General features: G+C 50.9%; 1 protein-coding gene across 10 annotated transcripts in view; it reads left to right on the top strand.

Annotated features, from left to right (window-relative positions):
• HERC1 (HECT and RLD domain containing E3 ubiquitin protein ligase family member 1) overlaps positions 1-13,027 on the top strand; it is a 3,379,312-nt gene that overhangs the window by 3,229,457 nt on the left and 136,828 nt on the right. For all 10 annotated transcript variants that reach the window (XM_069624399.1, XM_069624403.1, XM_069624396.1 and 7 more), the window contains exon 71: positions 842-1,011. In XM_069624399.1, coding sequence (XP_069480500.1) covers positions 842-1,011 — 170 coding nt within the window. The remainder of the gene's footprint in view (positions 1-841; positions 1,012-13,027) is intronic.

Raw genomic sequence — 13,027 nt, 5'->3', positions numbered from 1 at the left:
CTCTCTGGGTACCTCAGGTGCTAAGTGTGTTTTTGCCCCTGTAGCATTTCTTGCCGCGGATACGTGTTAATTTAGTAGACCGAACTGTCAAAAAAGTGGTCGCAATTGTATTTACAGTAACGTGTATTGTTCCATAATACCGGTTCTCTCAAACACAGGGTACTTACCTTGATTCATACCGTACAAAGTGAATTGGTCAGTTGTAATGTATTTAACGTGTGGTTTTCAATTTAATAGAAGTGTTGTGTTGATAACGAATGGTTCAAAAATACATGTACTTATATTTTTCTACCTGAAACCTTGAGTCAGTGTTTGCTTGAGTCACAGTAATTGCGGTCCCTTTGTGTAATCCCTTCTACTGCTCATATACTCTTGAGATAAGCCTGGCTGCTCCGCTACTGCTACCACTTTAACATAGTAGTACAGGCTTGTACCAAAGGTAAAACTTGTATTGCCACCTGTAGTCTTAATTGTGTGTAGTGGTCACTAAGGGCACTGCACAGGATTCTGCCTAACCGTGCCGAACGGCCAAGTCGGGGAGCGCCTGCTCCAGGGGCCCTGCCCCCGCACGCAGTTAAATTTAATGGGGAAATAATTTTTTTGTGGTGAAAAAAGTTCAGTTCCCGTCCCTAGCAAGGGACACCCATACAGTATGGAGGAAAGGGGACTAAGGACTAGGAGTCTGTTAGTACTACAGTGAGTAACTTATAATTTACTGATTTAAGCTAATTTTATCTGTGTTCTCCTTTTCAGGAAATAGTATCTCTCGTAATAGGGGTATTTGAGAATCTGAGAAACCAGGACACTGCATTTTGAACATAATATTTTTCTTTTATGGCAGGTGTGTCTGTTCCTCTGCAGCTCGGTTTACCTGATGTGATACCTCCCCAATATGGTTCTTTGAAAGAAGTGAGCACGCATACAGTAAGGGCCAGGTTACGGTTGCTATACCATTTCTCTGATCTCATGTACTCATCTTGGAGATTACTAAATCTCAGTCCGAATAACCAGGTAAAACATTTCAAAAACATAATTTTGCTCTCCCATTCCCAAAGTTGAATTGTGTGTGAATACATTTATTTCACTTAATATGTTCTACAAACCGACATTTCTGTTGCATGAAAACATAAAATGCTGAACTGCTCACTGTTTCTTTCTCAAATATTTATTATCTGTGCTTTACTATATTATGTATCATAAGACCATCTGTATTATTTAAAAATATTTTTTTGTTTTATCCCCACGCTGCCCACCACCGCTACATATATGTAACTAGTATACATTCTGTCAATGTTAATTTCTGCAATAGTGCTTTGGATGTCTGTATCGTCCCCAACCCCCTCCTCCGCCCTGTCTATCCATCAGGTGGTAACTCTATCCACTGATACATCATCTACTCGATTGTAAGGCACCCAGAGCTTCTTTATATAACATAAGATTGCTACCCAAATATATGCATATAAATAATAACACTTTGTACTCTGGAAAATACTTATTCTCCAGCCTAGGGTCTGGCATGGATTCACATGCTCATGAATATTCCCTGTCGTGCTGGGAATCCTCAGTAAAAGAAACAAGTTTCACTTTCACTTTTACTTGAAAAACGTATTTCTCCTCTAAACCAATCACTGTCCTTTGCGTCATACTGCCCCCATCCAATGACACTCCTCTCACTAAGCTCCACCCCTGGTGGCCATCCTCCGATTTGTTCCGTGCCCTTCAGTGTTGGGAGTCCTCTAAGTGCTCTCTGAACTTTGTTCCTAATATTTAGAGTTTATTATTTTTTGTTGTAAAACTTGCATTTTTGTCCGATTCTTGGATTTATTGTTTGACCGGAGGTCGATTACTGGCAGTGGGGATCCGCTGTCGGTGAATATCAAACTTCGAGGATCTTTCATCGGAAGGCCCAGGTTTGGGCCTACTTCACAACTTTTCAACATGACCGAGGAGAATAGATGCCTCTTCAAACTCTGCACAAAATATGTACTAAGGAACCTTTTCGTGGAGGATCGACACCACAAATGTCTTTACTGCCTGCATCCGGACCATGATGAGGAGGGGATGCAAGGTCTGCCTTGGTTTTTCTAGGAAGGCCAGGAAGGACGCTACAGCAGGCTGCCGGCGTAGTTAAAATTGTGTAAGGCCTCTAACTCCACGCCTGGGCATGAGCACGCCGGACGGTCTCAGGATCGAACTACCTCAGATAAGCGGTTGAAGTCCTATGAGGGTGCACCACCCGCGGACGACTAAAAGAAAGGAAGGCTGCACCCCACAGATCCCACTAGGTTTGCTGCTGCTGCGGGACCCCGTTCGGGAAGGACAAAGTCGCCATCACCGACCACATCCATGGTGAGCCTGCCGGCGGGAGTTGCACATTCAGCGAGAAATTCCTTGACCCCTTCGAAACTCTGCTTGCCATGAGTGGACAAGGCAACGAAGGAGAAATCCAAGGTGAGCCTTTCTCTGCCTCGATCGATGTCTCAACCAGCAAACGCAACACCATCATCAACTGCGTCATCAACGGCCACATCGATGACTGCTGTTGCCACCCCGTCAATGAACCCCTTGATGGCATTGTCAACGACCACTACTACTTCAAGAGGAGGGCAGACCACGAAGGTGGTGCCCACAGTCACAGTGACGGCTACTTTGCAGTTGTCCTTACTGGCACGGCGTGAGGTAACTGCCATGGCTTTGGCAAAGAGCCCCAGAAGGGGGACAGCAGCCTCTTGCTCTCAGAAGTCTCAGGAGAGGGGAGGGAGTAAGCAGTGGTCGAAGTGTACGGAAAGAAGGAATGGAATTATCTTCGCTACTGGCCTGTCACCGCTCCCCACAAACCCCATTGCCACGCCCCCTCCCACGCACAATACAAACCCCCAAACACATGTGCCTGCTATTTAAGGGAACTTTCAGTGCAGTGCACTGAAATTGCAAGTTTCAACTACTTCCTACACTTTTATTTTAAAACAAAACTATTACAGAAAGGTTTCTTTTTAATATAAAAATATAGGAACAGTAAATCATAGTTTTAAAAAGTAGAGGAGCACCACTCCCACCGCTCCTGCCAACTTCTACCACTGAGAGTAGGCCTCTGACGATCCCTAAGAAGAGTATGGAACAAGGAGCTGAGCCAAGTGTGCCAGGGCATGTTTATACTAGCTCCGATGAGAGTGACGACCTGCCCGAGGGCTACTATTCAGACCACGAAGGAGGCCAGGGACTCTTGTTGGAAGGTGGGTCACTGCGGTATGAAACCTATCGCCTACCACTCCAGAAGAGGCGTACAGCCCGGAGCCTCCCCCTCTCATTCCTTCTACACCTCAACCCAGAGACGTTTTGTTGGACATTCTGACCACGCTGCACATGCTGGTATCGGAAATTCAGCGAAGACTGCTGCCCACATCGGGCCCTGCTCCGTCTGGAAGTCCTCCAAACCGCTTCCCAGCAGTCTTTCTAGGTACAAGCACAAGTCAAAGGACCGTGCGCGGACAAGGCATCAACCGCCGCCCCTGCCTCCTCCACCTCAGGTTTTGACCCCAACAGAGGATCGAGCCATGAGCACTAATACGACGGCTACGGCGACGGACACCAACGAAGCCGATGACTTTGTACCAGCGGACCGAGAGCCAGCAGGCGCTGATGAACCGCACACAGATGAGGTCAGCTCCTTCCAGTCAATGATGTTCTGGGGCGCAAAACCTTTTCAACTGGTGCCCGAGGAGACGGAATTGGAAGGTTTCCTTTATCAGTGTTGCGAGTCCAGGTGGAGGAACATCATGTCTGTTCATTTGTTGGACGATATCTGTTGGACGATATCTGGCAAGAAGGCCTAGTACTGTTAAAGAATCCGAGCACGGCCCTGCCCAAGCTGGACAGGCTCGAGTCTGGGACTCGGCCGCAAGTGCCTGAAGACCTTGCCTTCACCTGACTCTGTGGTCTCAGCCACGGCCAGGAAACAGTCTGCAAATCAATCGTCCTCATCCATGGTACCCCCGGACCTGGAGGGGAAGAAGCTGGACACTATGGGTAAGAGGATTATCTATACGGCTGCCAGCACCATTAATGCCACTAATGCACTTGCCATTTTGCCACGCTATGACCAGGAGTATAAACTGGGCCCTATTCTTGACTTCCTCTTGACGACAAGAAGGCAGAAGCTCTTGAACTGTTCCAGGAGGGGGAGGTGGCTTCGGACCACGCCATCACATTGGCGGTGGACATCGTGGACAACGGATTCTGTCAGATGCGAAACGGAGTGTCTCTTCGGCAGGGATGGCTGAAAGCCACCAACTTCAGGCCAGCCGTTCAGTCTAAAGTGTTAGATATGCAATTCGACTGAGAAAAACTGTTTGGTAAGTCGGTAGACGAATCTCTTCAAATCATCAAGACGGACACTGAGACAGCACATTCTCTAGGCACCCTGCAGCAACGTCAGTTGTCGTCCTTTCGGTCCTCAAGGTGAAAACCTGGCAGGTCCTCCAAGGTCTACATCACCCCTTATCGACAGCCTTCCCCCTCCACGATGCAGGAGGCCTACAGAGGCTTCTTGCAGGCATACAGCAGAGGACAGCACCGCCCACAGGGCCCCGGCACTTAAACAGGCCTGAACCAGCCATGGATTCGGGCCACCACTTGTGCACCCAAGTGGGAAGCCGGCTGGCGGGGTTAGTCAGCGCATGGAAGACCATCACCACCGACAGTTGGGTGCTGGACGCTCTCGGGCAGGGGCACACCTTGGAGTTCCAAAGCAGATGTTCTCATATTCCCCCTGGAGCTCGACAAGAACAGCACTTGGCACAGTTTCTACAGGAGGTCCAAGCCATATTAAAAAAGGGGGCAATAGAACCCTTTTCCTAGTACCTCTGGCGTTTTGGGGTGTACCCCAGATACTTTCTGTTCCGAAAGAAGACAGGAGGGTGGAGGCCGATCCTGGGCTTTCGACGCCTCAACAAGTATCTGAAATCCCAGAAGTTCAGGATGGTTACGTTGCAGAATGTGCCCTGTCAACTGGAGGAAGGTAACTTCCTGGCATGTCTGTAACTGGAGGACGCCTACTTCCACATCCCCATCCATCGAAAACGGAGCAAGTTCCAGCGATTCGCGTTTCAGAGGCATCACTATCAGTTCAAAACACTTCCCTTTGGCCTGAAATCGTCCCGAGGGTCTTCACTAAGTGGCTCCGTTGGCGATGCATCCTCGCCTCAAGGGCATCCACGTCTACCCTTACTCCTATGTCCCATCCCCTTTCCTCCATACTGCATGGGCGTCCCTCGCTAGGGACAGGAGACAAAACCTTTTTCACCAGAAGAAGCATTCTTCCCCTTTAAATTTAGAGGCGCGCTGGGGTGCGGCCCTGGGAGCATGCGCTCCCCTGACTCCACCCACCGGCACCACTCCTCAGTCCCCTTTTCTGCATCGACGGGAACAAGCCGATTTCACCAGCGCTCCTGGGTTTGGCCTCGGCCATGTAATACCACGCGCTCTTCCCCGGATACTTTCTTCTGTCTTTTTGCCTTCTTTTTTATCAATGAGGTACTCAGTCCTCTGGCGCCATGCTCCTCCCCGGCACGTGTTGACGTCAGCGGGCTTCAGCAGGTGTCCAGCCTGCGAGGGGCTCTTCCCTACATCCTATCCCCACGCTCTTTGCCTCTGCTGTCTTGGCCCAGACCTCGGCTGGGAGGGTTGTACCGCGTGCAACACGCTGACCCCGCATGCTCTGATCAACAGGCTAGCTCGCTGGAGGGAGCTCCACGCGAAGTCGCATTCCGAGGACTTGGAAGGACTTCGTCAGACATAAGTCAAGGCCCAAGTTAGGGCTGCTTTTTTCCCCAGGGAAACGCCCGAGCTGGATGAACCTATCAGGTTTTCGCACCCCCACTTGTACTGAGGCTATTTAAGCTACCGGCCGTCATGCCAGGGGGGTCATCAGATCCTTCCAGAGGCAGTGCTGAGGGACCGCAAGTTTCTTTTACCGGGTGTACACCCGAGGGGCAATACCCTAATACCGGGCAGATGTCCGAGGGGGCGCTTGCACGCAGCACTACCGGCGACCCTACCGAGGGCAACGCGCCTACCAGGCCCATCCTGAGGTGCAGGGTAGGTCTCATGCTCCTCCGCCAAGAGTACTGTAGGAGGCCGGGCCCAGTGAGCCAAGCACCATGCCTTCGGCACGAAGCACGCAGCTCGACGATGGTTGCCGCGCAAGAAAAAATGGCTGCTCGTCCGATACCGCCCCTTGGAGTGGAGCAAGTGGCTGAATGAGTTACAAGGTGGGACTGGTGTCAACCAGGTACGTGTCCTACTGCTTATCCATCAGCATCACAGGGTAGGTTTACCCCCAACCATCTAGACGGAGTACTGCTACCCCGTCAACATCACCTGCCACGCCACCGGCCTGGACTGGCTTTTTGAAAAGTTCCTCACTCTAATGAGATCTAATGAGATGATAATCGGGGACATGCCCCTCCACCTGCGCCCATAGTCATTCCTCCTATGGCTCCATTGCACAGGGCCCAGTGCAGCCCCTGCTGCCCTTGCTGGCTCCTTCGATTCCGGCTCCCCTGCCTCCCACAGCTCAGGCGGTCCCACACCAGCCTCCTCTGCAGGCTCCGGTTCCTACACCTCGGCACCCAGCACGTTTCGGACCAACCGGACACCCTGGTGGCCACTGACAAGGAGGAGGATCCTGACACGCTGTCATCAGCCAAGGCCTTCCATGAACGGCTATCAGGTTTGGCAGAGTACTTGGGGCTTCTGCAACCTGAGGTCGAACATCCGGATGCAGGGGTCATGGCCGAAGCCCTCACGCTACGCCCACGGCTTGAACGGGGATTCCGATGCAGAAGGACGTTGTTGCTCTGGCCAAAAAGAGATGGCTCAAGCCCCACTCGGCCCAGCCTATCAATCGGCGCCTCAAAGCCAAGTATAGGCAAATGGAGGGGGATCCGCTCTTGCTGTCGGCACACCCTCAACCACACTCTTTGGTGATCGCTGCAGCGTCACTCTACTGAAAGCCTCAGTCCTCGACCACCTCGTCCTCGGTGCTGCTAGGCAAGGAGGAGAAGATCTTGGTGGTTTACTGGAAAAATCTTTATTCAAACGCCTCACTGCACCTTTGTCGATCCAACGTGGATGCCATGCTGGCAGTCGTTAACTAAAGGCTTTGGCAGGAAATAGCCGACTTCCTTCCAGAACTTCCAGTGCAGAGCCAGGCACGCTTCAAGGCGGGGCTGGCGGAGGTCGAATTGGTGGCACAGGACATCATGGAGTACACCGTGGCCCACATTGACACCTCTGGCCGGGCCATATGCATCGCCACGGACATGAGCGGCTTCGGGCTACTAAATTCAACCCAGACGTCCAGGAACGCATATTGGACCTTCCATCGAGGGTGGCGACCTCTTTCACTCCACCACTGATGAGGAACTAGATAAAAAGAATAACTGTTCCCAAACTGCAAAGTCTTTATCCTTACGAAGGTCACGCCCAAGGCGTACACCCAGTCACATCAACGCTCCGATTAGGGGCGGGCGTTTTGCGGGTTTCGGGACTTCCAAGAACGGAGGTCGAGACAGCCTGACCGTTCTCAAAGTCAGCACCGGCACAAACAACAAAAGGGGGTGGAAGCACAGGCTTCTTTCAGTCTCCCTCCTCCGCAACAGCCTCAGAGGGAAAGAAGGCATGACGCGCCACTTCGGGTCCACTTGTCTCCAGAGGGGGGCACGCTTGCTCTTGATGCACAGTTTTGGCATCAGAAGCTCGCGGAACCCTGAATCCTATCCATAGTGTCCACTGGGTACCGTCTACCGATTCCTCCCTCCTCCCCTCTACTCCCACAGATTGGGACAGCAACTATATTGTCAGAAATTCGTTACGTCGTCGAGAGCCAGGCAGTGGAAGAAGTCCCATCCTCCCATGGACGCTTGGATTTTCACCATACAAAAGAAGCACAAGGCTGGCCTGAGAGTTGTGTTGGACCTCTCCACCCTCAAACTCTCCCTCCCTCTTAAAGAATTCAAGATGGTTACGCCAGCACTCATAGTGGAGACTCTGTGCAGGGGAGACTGGATGTGCTCCCTGGATCTGAAGGACGCTTATCTACATGACTCTATTTTGCAACCTCATCGCACCTTTATGCGGTTCAGGATCATGGGCTGCCATTTCCAATACAGGGTTGTACCCTTCGGCCTCAACTCTGCCCCCACGGTATTTACCAGACTGATGAATGCAGTGGCGGCCCTCCTCAGGGCCACCATGTCTACCCATACCTGGACGACTGGCTCGTCAGGGCGAGATCTCCTGAGGCGGTCCATCACACTTCCTCCGCGCATATGATCACTCTCCACGAGCTAGGATTTTCTATCAACCACAAGAAGTCTCTTTTGCAGCCTACTCAGTCTGACCTTTCTTGGCCTCATCTGGGACACAAGCTCGAGAGAGCTTTCCCCTCGGAGGACAAGATCAGGGCCATCAAGGGGGCAGCAAATCACTTCCTCAGCCGAGAAGTGACCTCGGCCTAGTGGTACCAGCATCTCTTGGGTATCATGGCAGCAGTGCTGGCCGTACCACACACGAACCTCAGCATGAGGCGATTACACCTGCACTTTGCAGCCTTGTGGAATCGGGAGCAGGGCTCCCAAGAGGAGCTTGTCAGCATTCCTCCATCCCTCCACTCGGACCTCACTTGGTGGTCCAGGGACTGCAACCTGAGGACGTGCAAGCCCTTTCGGCATCTGACCCCTCAGGCCACCATCACCACGGATTCCTCCCTGGAAGACTTTGGGTCACCCTGGACAACCACAGTGTCCATGGAGTCTGGTCCCTTCAGGGGCAGGAGTCTCATATCAATTGATTGGAGCTGAAAGCTATCTGGCTAGCTCTCAAAGCTTTCCTCCCGCTCATCGGGGGCAAGGTCATCCTCATCCAAACGGACAACTTCACCAGCATGTACTATGTCAACAAGCAGGGTGGCACCATGTCCCCTCCACTGTTCAGCCTAGCGATCAGCATGTGGGAATGGGCCCTGGAGAACATCATCTACCTGATGGCCATCCACCTCCCAGGGGAGTCCAACCTGGAAGCGGACAGGCTCAGCAGACTCAGAGCGAACAATTACGTATGGCAATTGAACGATCAGGTCTTGCTCGGGATATTCAGCAGATGGGGGCATCCTCAGGTGGATCTCTTTGCCTCCTGGGCTAACAGGAAGTGCCAGCAGTTTGCGTCCTGATTGAAACAGGAAGAATGGCGTCCTGCCACTTACTTTTAATATCTTTACATATCCATTTTGTAAAGGCTAGGTTATTTAGCATGCTTGGTATGACAAGGGCCATTTCATTGGGCTAACTGACATACGTGTTCAAAAGACGAGCACTCAAGCTCATAACGGGTGCACTGAAACTTTTTATTTAGCCAGTGTTAATAACTGCAGAAAGGATTTTCTGCGTTCAATTTAACATAAAACTTTTTAGTTTTTTTCTTTTTTTAGTTGTACAAATACATTAAAGTACATTTAAGTCATTTAACAAATGCGTCAAAAAGAAATTAGCTAGTGCTTAAAAAAAGGATTGATGAACAAAACATACAAATACACAATCAATAGTAATTTGTCTAAATGTACAATAAATGCAAAGAAGCATAATGTAGTGTTTAGACATAAAGCAAACAACTGTATGAAGTGCGTGGAGTCAAAAACCATATGCCAGAGAAAGGGTATTGTTTCTTTTCTGAGACTAAATCTATTTTTGCATCCTGGCAGGGCTGAGCCCCGGCTCTCTGGGCGACGCACTCCATATACAATGTAATGGCATGACAGCGTATGCACTCCCTTCCACACCACTGGTCCACAGTGTGATCTGCAAGATAAGGGAATCATGTCACCTCTGCGTCGTTCTGATTGCCCCGTGGTGGCTGGCCAGGCCATGGTTCTCGGAGCTCCTCAGCCTCTCGGACAGGGCTCCCATTCACCTACCGCTGGGCCCAGCTCCCCTCCTCTCACAGCTGGGGGTCCAGGGTCATCCACCCCGCTCCACAGAAATTAGCCCTTGCAGTGTGGTTCCTGAGCCGGTCACACTGAAGCACCTGAGCATGTCTCAGGCTTACCTGGACATCATTCAGGGCGCTAGGAGCAAAGCAAGGCTACTAAGGAGCCAGTACAAGAGTAAATGGACTAGGTTCTGTCACTGGGCGGACTCTAAGGAGATTGACCCCCTTACTTGCACATTGGATGATGTGCCCTCCTTTTCTGCATGCCTCGCTCACTCAGGGGTACAGGTGGACATATGCTGCATCTACTTGGCTGGCAGCCATCAGCGCTTACAGGAATTTGGAGGATGAGGTCTTCTCCTCCTCCAACCCGGTGGTGAAGCGACATCTGGCGGGCCTCTCCAGGCTGTATGCGCCTATCAAGAAGCCACACCCTGTGTGGGATCTCAATGTAGTGTTGGGCGCACAAACCCTTCGATCCAATGGCGTCTGCGTTAAACCGGCTCTGTTGGTGGGTCATACCTCGGCTCGCAGAGTCAGTGAGATACAGGCACTGGTGGTTTCAGAACCCTACACTACTTTTCGCAAGGATAAGGTGGTCCTGCGAATGTATCCCGCGTTCCTACCCAAAGTAGTCTCTGCTTTCCATTTGAATGAGGAGATAGTCTTACCTACCTTTTTTTCTGATCCTAAGGACGATGTGCAAGGGGTCTTGCACTGTCAGGATGTTAGACGTGCTCTGAAATTCTATTTGGTCAGGACCAAGGGCTTCCGCAAGTCGGACTTGCTTTTTGTCACCTTCGGGGGTCAAGGCCTTGGTATCAGGCATCCAAGGCCTCCATAGCAAGGTGGATGGTGTCGCCCATCAAGGAGGCCTATGAAGGGCAGCACAAACCGCTGCCAGCTAACGTGCATGCCCACGCTGTCAGGGCCAAGGCCACGGCGGTCGCATTCCAGGGACCGGTCCCATGGCAGGTCATCAGCAGGGAGGCCACCCTTTGGCTTTCTTCAAGCACTCCTGTTCGGACGCCGGCTCCAAGTCAGATGCAGCTTTTGGACAGGCAGTTTTAAGGAACTTGTTTTCTTAAGGCGGGTCACCTCTCCACCCTGGGGCTACATTCAATTGTAATCGCCCATGCAGTATGGAGCAAAGGGGACGGGACGTAGGAGTAATTAATAGTTACTCACTGTAGTGACTAACATACTCCTAGTCCATTGTCCCCTTTCCTCCATAAGTCCCACCATCCCTCCCCCCTAATAGTACTGGTGTCATTAGGCAATGTTAATATTGTCGACTCATCAGTGGGCACTGAGGAGTGGCACCGGCAGCCGGAGTTAGGGGTGCGCATGCTCCCAGCGCCGCACCCCTCTGCGCCTCTAAATTTAAAGGGGAAGAAGGGTTTTCCTGTTGAAAAAGGTTCCATCTGGCTCATGCATTATGGAGGAAAGGGGACTATCGACTAGGAGTATGTTAGTCACTACGGTGAGTAACTATGAATTACCTGGACAATTACCAGTTGGTTCTCGCTCCCAAGCTCTGGCGAGCCAACATGCAGCGAGGACCATGCGTCTGATGACGGATCTGGGATTCTCCATAAATTATCCAAAGTCCTGCTTGGAGCCATCACATGACGCTATTTCTGGGGGCATGGGTCAACACAGTGGCTTGCATAGTGGCTCCCTCAGAAGAGATGGTTGTAACCATCCTATGGGAGGTGCAGCGCTTGTCGTCAGTGCCGTCGGCTACTGTGCAAGCCGTCAAGTCGCTGTTGGGCATGATGTCCTTCTGCATCAACCTCGTCCTCCTTTGCAGACTACAGATGAGGCCTCTCCAGGAGTTTCTGGATGCAAGATGGCAGGAAGTTTCTGGATCCTGGATGAACAAGATACCCCTCAACGGGGAGTTCCGATGAGCAATACAGTGGTGGGGCGTGCACTCTCATCTCATGCAAGAGGCCACATTCTAAGTCCCTCTTTACCAGGAGACTTAGAAGAAGGTTGGGGAGCTCATACCAGACAGTTGCATGCCAGAGGCCTCTGGCTGCTAGACACTCTGACAGTGTCACTGCGGGATGATACTCGTTGCTCCTGCGTGGCCGAAACAAATCTAGTATCCATACCTGCTGTGGATCCTTCAATCAGGCTGCCACTATTTCCGGACTGTCTGTCCAGAGAGCGAGAAGCGATTGGGCACCACGACCCAGCATCGCTGAACCTCGGGGGCCTGGCTGCTGTCCTAGAGTTTGAACATTTTTCTTTACGTGCAGATTGTAAGGGCATCCTGGCCAAGGCCAGGGCCTCTTCAACGTTGACGAAGTGGAAACATTTCTCGTGTGGTGTTGGGCTCCCCTCTGCATGTCACATCCTGGTAGCTCATCCCCGGTTTCAGGCTACACCATAAATTACACTGAATTAAGTGGGCTTTAAATGGGAAAAATCTTCTATTGAAAACTTGGGCAATCATTTTACAGGAAAACATTTTGAGTTATTTAAGTCAAACATCCCTCCCCTCTTTAAGAAATGAACAACAGGACCTGCGAAGATGGAGAAACCAGCATAATTAGCTCTGTTAAAATCAACATTCTTCCAAGAGAACTGTACGCCTTTGGACTCTACCGATAGAAATACCAAGACCAGCTTTAGAAAACCTAGTGTTAAATTTGTATTGGGCAGGCAGACAGACGCCCAAGAGTGACAAAATACATTCTCAACCGTTCCACTGCTCAAGGTAGCTTGGAGGTTCATCCCTGATCTCAAATGCATGTGAACACAGTTAACCCATATATTCAAATGGTCCAAACCAAAGGAGCCGTAAAGATGGATGTTGTTAGAGTAACAGCCAGCCAGGGTTCTACTCTGAATTTGACTGTTTTTGAATAAAGGAGATAGGATGCGAGGAAGCATAACATTGAAATCAACATGAACCTCATTGTTGTATTGGGGCAGGACCCTCCAGCTTTGGGAGAAAAAAACAGGTCTGGGCCCTTGCTCACATATAATACAAAACCCAGATTCATTAGGGTGGACTGGGGAAAGCTATCTG

Source organism: Ambystoma mexicanum, chromosome 11 (genome assembly GCF_040938575.1).
Source record: "Ambystoma mexicanum isolate Mex_15411 chromosome 11, UKY_AmexF1_1, whole genome shotgun sequence".
Taxonomy (NCBI): domain Eukaryota; kingdom Metazoa; phylum Chordata; class Amphibia; order Caudata; family Ambystomatidae; genus Ambystoma; species Ambystoma mexicanum.
This window is presented reverse-complemented; position numbering and strand designations above follow the sequence as displayed.